Source organism: Camelina sativa, chromosome 10 (assembly GCF_000633955.1).
Source record: "Camelina sativa cultivar DH55 chromosome 10, Cs, whole genome shotgun sequence".
Lineage (NCBI taxonomy): Eukaryota > Viridiplantae > Streptophyta > Magnoliopsida > Brassicales > Brassicaceae > Camelina > Camelina sativa.
In genome coordinates this window covers 8,993,374-9,005,473 of record NC_025694.1, presented here as the reverse complement: position 1 = coordinate 9,005,473, position 12,100 = coordinate 8,993,374, and the positions used below count along the sequence as shown (strand labels likewise).

Sequence of the window (12,100 nt, the reverse complement as noted above, 5' to 3'; positions counted from 1 at the left end):
ATCTTAGAAAAAGAGATTGTTACCGTGAGAGAGTCATGTCAACTGAATTTTCAGATCGGGACTTTACACCTCCTTGCCATCTAAGCTTTGGCTCTGTTTTCTCAGTCTAATCAACAGAGTTTCCTGCAGGAATTGCTGCAGAAACAGCTGACACATAACAAATTCTGTCAGCGATAATTTAGCAAGTTTATGATGTCACAGTCAATCAATCACATTCATACCCATCTTCTACATTTCACAAAAAAAAAATTAAAAAAGTAGAGGAATAATTAGAAGGTGAAAAAGCTACTCAAGAAAAAAACAATCTTGGACCTTTCATTCAAGCTTCAATTATAGCTATTTAAAAAAATAATATCTCCCACCCAGTTTGCTCCACGATCGTAGAGGACAGCCTCTTACATACTGCAGGGTGGGTCCAATTTCACACGCATCTCCTGCAACCTTAAACATTCTAAGTTACTACTGAACCTTTGATGTACTAAGATTACCTGTTATAACTGATACCCTATAAACCCATGCCTAGCATATGCATAACTTTCACCGACCTAAGACAAAATATGAGATTAGCAAACCAACGGCAACATGAAGAGGCAGAGATTCGAGTGAAAACCTGTGACTGAGCTTGCAAAAGTATATATCCAACAAGGCGAAGGCATCGGTTGAAAGAGATAATATGATTCTTGGGAAATGTAGCAACGGTTTTCTTTCTGACGATAACGAAAGACTCTGTAACATAGTACAGAACATGCTGGCTACACTAAGAAAGAGAGCAAAGAAATAGAAACCAACTCACAAGGTAGTAAATATTCCCAAAACGCAGAGGAACCACAGATATTGGCAAGCATAACATGTTTAACAGTAACGAAAAACATCTAATCAATCAGTCATGGTCTCTCATTAGCAACATTCCACATGCCAGTGCTTTTTCCCTCAATTTTATCTTTTCATAACTCGAAAGCAAAAACAACAAAGAGAAGTTACATAGAAAGAACATGGTAACATCTGCACAAAGTAAGCTAAGAAGATTACATTCATCCACAAGTTCATTGTTGATTTGTTTCAAACAGCTCATTGGTTCAAAGATGATCTCAAACCATATTCAGATATCAATAACATCAATGTGAAAGGCAAAGGTGTAGCCTTTCACACTTTGCAGGCCTAGCTCAATAACATTACAAGTGCATAAGATCTCTCATTACTCACATTAAGGATGATATAACACAAGATTTCATACGACTGTGAAACAAAAAGGAACAATCTTTGATTCATGAACAATACAATTCTTGTTCTCAAATGTAATCAAAACAATTTCAAACTCACAACAATTACATAACAATTTGTTGAAACCAACAACAACATTTTTGGATACTTTTTTGTTTTCTTACCTTCCAAAGATCAATTCATCAAATCTCAGAAATCGAAGAGCAAAGAGAGCTTCAAGAATCCCTAAGCAAGCACCAGCAGCTACATCGAGAACGTAATGTCTCCCTAATAGAATCCTAGAGATCGCAGTCAATGTTGCCCAGATCCATACAGCCACCACAACCTCTCCCTTCACAACGCCATCGTTATGATCTCTGATCCATCCATCTAAAAAAGAGTAGGTTGGACCAACCATGGGAGCTTCTACAACAGCTGAGAAGAAGTGAACAGATGCAGCAACGAAGAAGACGCGAGAAGCGTGGCCTGAGGGAAAGGAATAGTGATCAGCTGATACAGCGGCGGACATTGAAGGGTGATTGTAAGCGGGACGAGCACGACGGAAGATTAATTTCACGAGTCCGACGAAGATTAGATCGAAGAGGAGGCCGAGGAGGAATGGGACGAGGAAAGAGCGTAATGGAGGGGAGAGGAGTAGGGAAAGTGATACGGGGAAGGAGAATCTGAAATCAGCTGAGATTTCGAGGAGGAGGAGAAGAAACGGTGGGAGGAATGGTTTCGCCGCCGTGTGAATTGCGCGAGATACGGCGGCGTCCACCGCTAAGATTGGACCGACGAAAATCGCCGGCGACATAACTATCGTTAGAGATTTGAGTCTAATATGAAACGACGACGTTTATCAGGATAACGGAAGAGATTAGAAATTTTTTTTTAATTATGAAACCGAGTCTAAGGAAACGACATCGCTTCCTGTGAGGAGAAAAATATCCATGAAACTGGAGACATTTATATTGGGCCTTTTGTTATTAAGCCCATATAGATAATAATAGATACAGGGATTCAGTCACTATTAGTTTCATAAATTAGCTATATAGAACACTAGCAACATATTTTTTGTTTGTTTCACTAAGTTATTAATTTGGTAGTGACAAAAGAGACTAAATCTTCTTATTTTGTAGTTGTTAGTTCACTGATATATTTTGGTGACAAATGTATATTTATCATCAGTGTAAATTTTGAATCAACCAACCCGATTTTATCGTCGTTAGCAAACTGTAAACTGAACACATCATAACTATTGATTATTATCGCTAGCAACTGCAAAATCGAACATAACTTTGTCGTTGGTTGAAATTATCGCAATAAATATCCCCAATTTGTTATTTAAGCATATTTACCATACTTATATAAGTACTATACAATATGAAGTAAATGTTCAGAAAACATTAGAGTGAAAACATTAGAATTGGTCCTACTCCTACTGATTCCCCTTACCTTGTTGTTACACTACAGTAAAATGACTCGGATTCGTATTTATTATTTGTCAATATCTCAATAAATAACATCCGACACAACACTTAAAACCATTCAGTTCTTGATACGTTAACAGGAAACACTACGTCAAATTTGCTTTCCTCATTTAATGTAAAAAAAAAAAAAAAAATTGCTTTTTCACCTAACCCTTCTCTTCTCACTCAGGCAGGCCTCTTCTAATCATAAATTCCCTTCTTCAATACTACTACTCCAGTAACTTTTATAGAAACCATAAATAAAATCCCTAACTCTCATCAAATTCAAATCAGTCGCATGTATACACAACCTACATACAAATCTAAAAATCAATTGAACATTCACAAAATCAACTTATATGATCTTAGTCACCACCAAAATATTAACATATTTTTCTATTGATTATATATATATATATATACCCACCACCACGTTAACATGGGCCAAGCCTAGTAGATAAAGAAAATGGTAAATTCGTAATTGCTGATCATAATAAAACGCTCGCGGGTATTGTTCCTTCATAGTTTTACAACTTTACTTTACTTATGAAGAGAGAAAAAGAGACAACAAGACGATAAAAATCAGGAACCGATAACAACGAACATGCCAAACGGGTGGATCAAGTCATTGCAATGCAAATCAAAAGCGTTCGATGATGTCTGTAACTTCAAAACTAAACCACTAATCTCGTCGAGTTACGGTTGTAGTCGAAAGAGCTCACATTGCGTCAAAGACGTGATCGATACACGATTATTAGGTAAGAAAAACCCGAAACCAGACCAGAACCTAAGGCGTTTGAAGTCTTGTCGAACCGAAACAGAGCTTCTTAACCCGCAAACCCGAACCCGAAGGAGCAAATCTGCCCGCGCATCCGAAACGCTGACCGAACTGCCCGATGGCCACCCGTCAAGGAACGTAGTGGAGATCATATTCCAGTCAAGCTGGAGCTCCAACGAGTTTCCGGGTCGGATAGAGATCATATTCAAAGTGGAAAACGGGTCGAGGACTGTGACCCGGTTCGAGGAGTACCGAGAGGTTGTGAAGTCACGTGCTGGTTTAAACGTAGGCACGTGCGAGGAGGAGGACGCGCGGTGTTTGGCTGACGGCAACGAGATGATGAGGTTTTATCCGGTTGCGGATGGGTTTAATGGCGGCGCGTGTATTTTCTCCGGCGGGAAAGGTCAGGCTGTGTGTACGTTTTCGGGAAGCGGTGAAGCGTACGTGAGCGGCGGAAGTGGCGGAGGAAGGAAGGCGATGATGATTTGTCGGGTGATAGCGGGTCGGGTTGATGATAGAATCGGGTTTGGGTCGGACTCAGTAGCGGGTCGTGACGGCGAGTTGTTTGTCTTTGATACACGTGCGGTGTTGCCTTGTTTTCTAATCATTTTCAGTTTGTGATATGATAAAAAAAAAACGTTATAAATATTTTCTTATAGACACTGTAATTTTTTGTTTCTAATCAACAACACATGTTATGAACACCGTTGTGAATTGGTTGAAGGGTCATGGTACTTAAATATAGAAAGATGATATATGTGATTAAAGCTTTCTTGGGGGGATGCAGACCAATATTGTGGCCTATGAAACTCTTCTTGCGGGTTGAGGCGTGGTAGCTTAATTACCACGTTTGTAAGCGTTTGGGAAGTCAGACTGTATCGACCTTTCTCAATTATGACGTGATCGATGTGTGTTGCGATTTGATTATAACGACCATAAAAATCATCCCTACTAACATGTTGAACAAAAATTAAGCTACATGTCCGACTCATAAATCTTTGTCTTTATATGAACGTAGATATTAATTTACGGAAAGAAACACTTTTATCTTGAGTAGAGAAACATGCATAATCTACCTTTTCAATGGACCTCAAAAAACAAACCTATAAATCCAAATGAATATTGAAAAATCATGTTTTCACAATACTTTACAATAAAGTGGTTTTTACATAATTAACTTATGTAAATATGTAGACAGATGAGTATGATTGCATTGTTCTAAACAAAGGGTGAAACACACACGTACGTCTGAAGATTTTACTTTGTTAATATGTAGTGCATCATTTAGGTATGTAAATATTGCATAGGCCAATAATTTACTCTCTTTCTCTCTTTTGGTGGGGATTGATATATGTGTTTTAGTTTGACTTCAGAAAATGTGATCGGAAAAACATAATCATGGCAAAGACAATCTGGTGGAAGACTAGAAATGATGATATATAATTACAATATCAATGGAGATCCTAATCATAGTTCTTGTCTTCTTGACCTAGGAAAATATTTTATTTGTCTCTTATAATTATGTGTCTTAACCATATGATGCATGTATACGTAGAAATTGGCATAACAATACAAGTTAGATACGAGAAGGTATTCTAAATTCTGTTTTTTACTTCATATATATCGGGTAGATAGATAATACTGTATTATTTTTTATAAAAATTATCGTTGAATGATAAAAATATACTCTCGTTAATATTTTGTGGGTGTTTTGGCGGTTTTCTCTTCCAAATATTTTGTTGATAATATATACAAACACTTTTTCTCATTATATATTTTGAAAATATGTGTGTGTGTGTGGGCACGTATGTGCACTAACCCATAGACTCTCCAATGCATAAACCATGATAGTGTTATGATGTGTATGTGTAAATAAAACATGATAGTGTAATGATTTGTGTTATATCTACGCATTCACATTGCTCTTACCGGCTATGTTTGAAGTTACTCCAAAAACGATAATTGTGTTAATTAGTATTTACGGGTAACTATAGTGTACTAGTACTTTTTTAACAGCAAAGAAATTAGAATTATTTGTTCCAGCTAATCCGCCAGATTTTAAATTAAAATACTGTATAATCCCAATAATAATAAGTCTGCGACTGCAACAATCCGAATTTTCCGGTAACCAAATTAATTAACCCCATAAAGTTCGATCATCCAAATAACTCAGCTAAAAATCATATCATCGGTACTCCACAAGCATGCACAATGGCTTCCCCTTGAGTCTCTGCCTTCCCTGCAAAAATAAATAAATTCCCCACCTCAAAAATATTAAATGCCACACCAATATAAAAAGATCTCAATTTATTGTGTTTCGAATATAATGTATTAAATTTTCACGACAAAAAACCTTTAATTCCGGTAACTCTATCACACATGCACATTCCACCACTTCTGCTCCAACCCTCTCTAAATATGGTCCCCAAAAACAATTCACAAAAGAGTAATGAGTATCTTGCAAATCGGTTAGGTTCAACTCGAATGAATTTTCATATAGCTTTGGGAAAGTTACCGAGCAAGTTAATGGCGGCACAGAGAGTACCACCAGTCGCAATTAGATCATCAACAACCAAAGCTCGGTCTCCAGCCTCCACGGCTCCTATGTGCATCTCTAGCCTGTCATTCCCATACTCTAGCTCGTATTCCTCAAATATCGTTTCACCTAGTTACATTTTATGTCATGTAACCCATAAACAATTCGTTAGGCATATATATAATGGTAATACTAGCTACTTCAAAATTAAATTATTTGAAAGGTATGCAAAGTTTTAAGAACCAGGCAGTTTCTTGGGTTTGCGAAGGGGAACGAACTTTGCTCCAATGGCTAACGCAATTGGTGGACCGAATATGAAACCGCGAGCCTCTATTCCTGAAATCATAGCAAACATGGTTAAGTAGCGATAATCACAATACTTTAATCATTCTTTGCATAAACACAATTATGTATGTTGTTATTATTACAAAGAGTCCAGCTAAGAACATTGGCATTGAAGAAAAGCTAAAGAATGACTCTCTGTCCCAACAACAAACCCAATAGACAGATTCTAGAGCACTAACACAAAAGATACGATTCAGTGCTACATGTAGTAGTATAGATATGTATTGTATGGGCTTAATAATTAAATACTAGTATTCTACGTATATATAAGAAAATGAATCATCAAATACATAAATTTTCTTATGTACCATGTGCCATGCACATATAAAGACTTCCTTAAACACGAGTTTTGTGACATTCATTTTATAAATATAGAAGCTCGTAAATCAGATGTTTACACATTAATATAAAGTTTGGTATATATCAAACGAGTTTGTATCCTTTTGATGATTTCTTTCTTTTAAATCTGTCTATGCAAGATTCTATTGATTTGAAAAGGCAACTGAAAAAGTATACTGATTTATAATAAAAAAGTAAAAGGGAAATGATGTACCTCATCATACTGCAACAGTAATAAAGTTACAAAGTTTTTGTACTTCATTACATAGAAGAAGAGAGACATACAGAAAAAGTGGGAAGAAGAGAATTGGCCAAAACAATGATGATAGAAAAAGAAAGAAAACCCAAATCAAGTTTTTTTTGTGGCCAACTCTTTTAAAAAGGTTACATCCATCACTCAACTACCCATCTATCCAAACAACACCCACCACATACACACACAGACAAACACTTTTAACATAAGTAAGATCAACAATTATAAGCTTTTTAAAAAGTAGAAGAATATATATATAAAAAATAACACTTTTTTCTTATATGATTCAGAAGGAAGAATGATCCAGGCAATCAATCTCATTCAATCACTCAAATCACACAGAAAGATTAGATTCAGAGATAAGAGAAAGTCTTGTCTCAACCAAAATTTGTATCGAATAGATTCTTTTTCTACAATTTGTGTACGTACGTGAGTATGTATCTCCATATGAACTTCAAATTCTGATATAGCATATATCAAATTAATTTCTACACATTTATTTATTCATTCATAAATCCAATTAAAACAACAGATCTTTTTAATAATCTCATATAAATGCAAACACAACTATAAACAAAAAATGAACACCACATAGAACAACCAAGTTTGGATGAATAACCAAGTTTTTTTTTTGGTAAACTGAATAACCAAGTTGAGCAACCTATTTGAAATATTCCTAATTTCTAATGTTCTCCATCTAAATAAAGATTTCGGAATTATATCTTTAAGATTCCACTAATTAGCATTTGACTTTAAAAAAAGAAAGACTCCACAAATTACCACAACAATTCAACTATTTACGGTTCAAAAAAACATTAAAATATGAAAGAAAAAAAAGAAATTAAATGGGTTTTGTTCCAATATTAAAAAAAAAAAATAAGAAACTAGAAAAGTCACTAAAATCATGACCTACCCACTTTTTTCACCGGAAAATCTTGAAAACAATAAAATAATCCAGTTCACTCAAATAGGTCGAATGTTTTGGGATAGTAATTCCATAAAAAATACACTGTCAAAAATAATTAAAAAAAATATGTATTTTCAAAGAGAAAAATATGAACTTCATACCTGCAACCACTGAGATGTTCTTGTCTCTGTACCTCTCCACAAACAGATCAATCGTGTCTTTGAAAGCTTTCGGATCCAACAACACTGTTGTTATGTCTTGAAACATTATCCCTGCAATCTTCTCATGTTACTACCCTTTCTACTTTTTTTCTCTATGTAACAATTCTTGTTTTTTGTTTAACAAAAAAAAAAAAGAAAAAAAAAACAAGAATCCTTAAGAAAATATGTAAATGGTCAAATTAGAAGAACTTCATAGCAAAATCAAGACAGATTTAAGACCAAGAAAATTGTGTACATAACTGTCATAAAAAAAAGCTTTTAATCAGATATTATTGTCAGACTATGAAACACCTGCATTTTTCTTGGTGAAAACTAGTTTCTCAAGACAAAACAATACTTGCCATGCGACGAAAACAGAGCACACTTCGATATAAAACAATTCCAAAAGAAGTAAGAAAAGGGAAGAAAAAAAAGTTACCTTTCTTGGGAAAATCTGGAACGACACGGATCTTAGTTTTGATTCCGTTGATACGAGGATCCTCTTCTTCTTTGTTTCCCGACATTGTCAAACGAAGAACCAAAACAAAAACAAAAACAAAATTATAATCTAAAAAATCAAACAAAACACAGAATGTGAAATCCTCTGTTTCTTTTTAATTTATTAAGGGTGTCTTCTCTCTCTCTGGTTCAAGTTTAGTGTGGGAGAGAGAAAGAAAAAAAAAGTGAAGCCTTACCACTATTTATATCTAAAAAAAAAAGAACTTGGTTAGATTCTTCTCTGTGCTTATTAAAATTGCACTGTGCTTAAAATGTGTTTAAATCTCTCTGTACAACTGTAAAGAGCCAACAAGATAAGAGAAAATTAAAGAAAATTTATTTATTTACCTAATTGAAAAAATAGTAATTAATAAACTATTTTAGATATTATATAAAACTGCTTCTAAACTAATAATATGTCATCCAACAAAATCTTCCAAAATCTAAAAAGTATCTGGATAGGTTTCTAAGGTGGTCGTTAATATAGGTTTAATAATTTTGAAAAATTAAAACATTTATATATATTTACACTATGATCATCATGTTATTTTTTTTTTGGGTGGGTGGGCTTCATAATCTTTGGATGATATGCTTTTTTCTAATTTATACATGAATATCTATTATATTAAATTACATTTATGTTTTATTAACATTGGTTATTGAATAATGCCTCCAAAAATAGAACACAATGTTTTTAAAATATTTTAGTTTACTTGTTTTTTTTTTTTTGAGAATAGTACAAGACATATCTAATCTATGTCTCATTTAATGACATGATCAAAGCGTTAAACGTGTCGTTTAAACATTGGGTTGTCTCGATTTTTTTTTTGTAACCCCCAAACAATTATCATGTTAATACAAAAAGCTTAAAAAAGATGAAGTGTCCTTCTTCGTTAAATTATGAGAGCTATAGCAATGCAGAGAGACAAGTGGTCTGTTTCATTATCTTATCTTCAAGATTAGAATTTTTAGAATAAAACTTGAACTCCTTTTTCTTTATTTGTTGTTTCAGTTTGTCCTATAATTATTAAAAGTAAACATGTGGTTTAGAGTCTCTCCCATTATATATCTCTTTTGATTGGAAGGAAATAGTCAACAAACCCAACTTGGAGAAAGAGTAAGTGTGATTTACGCTTTACAACTTCAGATACTACATTTACCTAGTAAACTTTCACATATAGTACATGTTGTTTATACAAGAAATATGACTCTGCTCTTTTGTGTATAATATTTATTTACTAAAACGTATAAAGATGTACATAGGATAAAAAATCATATAGAGACCTAAAATATTACTAACTACTTTTTGTTATTATGATGTAGTCATGTAGCTAACAAACAAATGAATAAAATAGTGTTATTACAACAAAAATATGTAATTTACTGGTTTATATGCTATTGTTTTCTTTCGTGTCACTCTATGATATATGTAATAATATATATTATTAAAACAAACAAAAAATATACCTATAATATCACTAGATATTAGTAATTGCTACCATTTTGATACGGATATAAATAATGATGTTTCTCTTAAAAACAATTTCACCTATGTCGAGCTTTCAAAACCGAATATATAAAATTTAAGATATAAAGTTACAATATTTAGACAGCATGATTACATTCATTTACTTTTGGTAATCCATTTAACAATTTCTTCTCTTAATGAATATGTGTAACATTTTCACTCATGATTCATGAACTGGTGAAATGTACATGCCAAATATGAAAATCGTATCCCAAAATCTAAGTATAATAATGGCCGTCAAGAATTTAGTCGGGTGATAGATATTTCAACACCAAACTCAGATTATTAGGTCCCCGTCATACGAGTTATATGATTTGTCTTTAAAAAACAATTCAGATACTATATGGTCAAACAGAAAATCTAAACAAATATCATCAACTAGTTCGAGCAAGACCCTAAAGATTTCGCCTAACTCTCGTATCTAAACACACTTTACTGCACAAAGTCCAAAGTGGAATTTTGAGTGTGGCAAATCTCTACATATAGATTTTGTTTTTGGAATCGAGAAAATATAAATAAATCAGAATATAAATATATAATGAAAACTTCATAAAAATGAAAGCGATGTTTCTTTCTTTTTCTATTTTAGATTTTATTATGTCTATTTTATAAATTTATATGGAGCTTTTAATTAGACCTGTCCATGGTCTAGAATAAGATAAAAAAAAGCTCACCACCTCTTGAATTTTGATAGGCCACTCTTCAATTTCGAATTTGCATCTTACCAGTTTACCCCTCCACGAGTCTTTTCGTTTCTTATTCTGTCCAGTTCTTCAATTATTGCACTAAATCTTGGAGAAACATGCTCAAAATCTAACTTGGGACAAATGTGTCCAACACTTATGGTGTTGTGATTCGTCTTACATTTAATGACATCTTTTCTTCTTCATAACCTAGAATCCCATATACTACACAATATACAAATTATCTTATCATTAGAAGCCAGTTTTAAAGATTACAAACTATTAGCAGCAACAAGAATGGTATAGCTGCAACAAACAAAAGTAGGCGAATCTCTTTTATTCCGTGTTTTGGATGAAGTCTAGATTTCATATGACCACTTTTGGTAAGCTTTTTTTTTTTTTTTTTGTTTTAACTAGGAGGAGTTCGGGCCTGGGTCTTAATCTCCCCATGGCCCGGGACCAGCCTTTGCTAATACCTTATGACATGGCGTAAAGCATCCCTCCCACCAGGAATCGAACTAGGGAGCACAAGAATCCAACTCCTGCACTTAAACCACTAGCCCACTGCACCGGTGGTACAATCATCGATTATGGCGATTCCCCGCCACGCTCAAACTAACGCTTAGGAAAGAGAGAATGGACGAGGTCTCGACCATCATACCACATTTTATTTAAAAATAACAAAACCAGGAATCGAACCCACTTTTGGTAAGCATATTGTGACTCCCACTTTTACTTTTGTATGAAAATGGTATATTTCTTATTTTTCTTATTATATTACATATGTATAAAAATCAGAGTATTTAAGAAAAGAAAAACATAAAAAAAAAAAATCTGATTTTTGGGTGTACAAAATTGTATTTTCATCTGAAACAAAAAAAAATAATTTCTTGTGGTATGAGAAAAAAAACTATAGCTTACAAGGACCAAAATTCGTTAATTAAAAGCCAAATCAACTTGGTTAAACATCACTTTAAACTTAATTGGTAGCCTAACATTTAAAGTGATGTGTATAAGTTTTGTATATTATATTAATATACGTCCATGATCGACAAATATTGATATATACATCTACAAATATAAATAGAAACTAGTAACAAAATTTTAACTATAAAAAATGTAAATACTATTAACTATAAAAAAATTGCTAATATGGGAGAAAATTAACCCATAAATTTATTTTGGATATGGGGTTGAAGAAAACAAAGGTATCGATTAACTATAAAAAAGGGACAAAAGGAAAGTAGTAAGCTGATTGTGGAGTGTACTATAATCGGTCGAATCAATTGGACTATCTCACAAATTTTTGTGGACGAGTGTTAGTTATTGTTGTGCTCCATTAACCCATTAGTCTTCCCACTAAC

The 12,100-nt window shown here is 33.5% G+C and overlaps 3 protein-coding genes across 6 annotated transcripts; 1 reads left to right on the top strand and 2 right to left on the bottom strand.

The window, feature by feature from the left end:
* Nucleotides 8-2,144, bottom strand: LOC104718061 (probable lipid phosphate phosphatase beta). Of its 4 annotated transcripts, none has more exons than XR_002033638.1 (4): nt 1,386-2,144; nt 611-757; nt 313-545; nt 8-147 (listed from the first exon to the last, which is right to left on the bottom strand). XR_002033638.1 is itself a non-coding variant. In XM_010435729.2 (4 exons), the coding sequence occupies exons 1-3, from the start codon at nt 2,012-2,014 to the stop codon at nt 506-508; spliced, it is 816 nt and encodes a 271-aa protein (XP_010434031.1). In that variant the 5' UTR covers nt 2,015-2,144; the 3' UTR covers nt 8-147; nt 489-505. The 4 variants fall into 4 exon arrangements, 2 of the variants coding, with proteins under 2 accessions (XP_010434031.1, XP_010434032.1); XR_002033639.1 differs by having other exon boundaries at nt 8-135; XM_010435729.2 differs by having other exon boundaries at nt 489-545.
* LOC104718060 lies at nt 3,099-4,165 on the top strand. The gene has a single exon (XM_010435720.2). It carries the CDS (start codon nt 3,274-3,276, stop codon nt 4,066-4,068), a length of 795 nt encoding a protein of 264 aa, XP_010434022.1. The 5' UTR covers nt 3,099-3,273; the 3' UTR covers nt 4,069-4,165.
* On the bottom strand, nt 5,470-8,653 carry LOC104718059 (adenine phosphoribosyltransferase 3). The gene is made up of 6 exons (XM_010435719.2): nt 8,467-8,653; nt 7,989-8,099; nt 6,227-6,319; nt 5,963-6,112; nt 5,801-5,859; nt 5,470-5,686 (listed from the first exon to the last, which is right to left on the bottom strand). The coding sequence occupies exons 1-6, from the start codon at nt 8,549-8,551 to the stop codon at nt 5,633-5,635; spliced, it is 552 nt and encodes a 183-aa protein (XP_010434021.1). The 5' UTR covers nt 8,552-8,653; the 3' UTR covers nt 5,470-5,632.

Excerpts from the sequence above, each read along its gene's own strand:
- LOC104718060 (XM_010435720.2), top strand. The coding sequence starts at position 3,274 with ATGCCAAACGGGTGGATCAAGTCATTGCAATGCAAATCAAAAGCGTTC.
- LOC104718061 (XM_010435729.2), bottom strand. The coding sequence starts at position 2,014 with ATGTCGCCGGCGATTTTCGTCGGTCCAATCTTAGCGGTGGACGCCGCC. Across the intron at positions 758-1,385 it reads GATGAATTGATCTTTGGAAG|TGTAGCCAGCATGTTCTGTA; the intron begins GTAAGAAAACAA and ends TCTCTTTCTTAG. Across the intron at positions 546-610 it reads TTTTGCAAGCTCAGTCACAG|GTCGGTGAAAGTTATGCATA; the intron begins GTTTTCACTCGA and ends ATTTTGTCTTAG.
- LOC104718059 (XM_010435719.2), bottom strand. The coding sequence starts at position 8,551 with ATGTCGGGAAACAAAGAAGAAGAGGATCCTCGTATCAACGGAATCAAA. Across the intron at positions 8,100-8,466 it reads TCCAGATTTTCCCAAGAAAG|GGATAATGTTTCAAGACATA; the intron begins GTAACTTTTTTT and ends AGAAGATTGCAG. Across the intron at positions 6,320-7,988 it reads GAACATCTCAGTGGTTGCAG|GAATAGAGGCTCGCGGTTTC; the intron begins GTATGAAGTTCA and ends CTATGATTTCAG.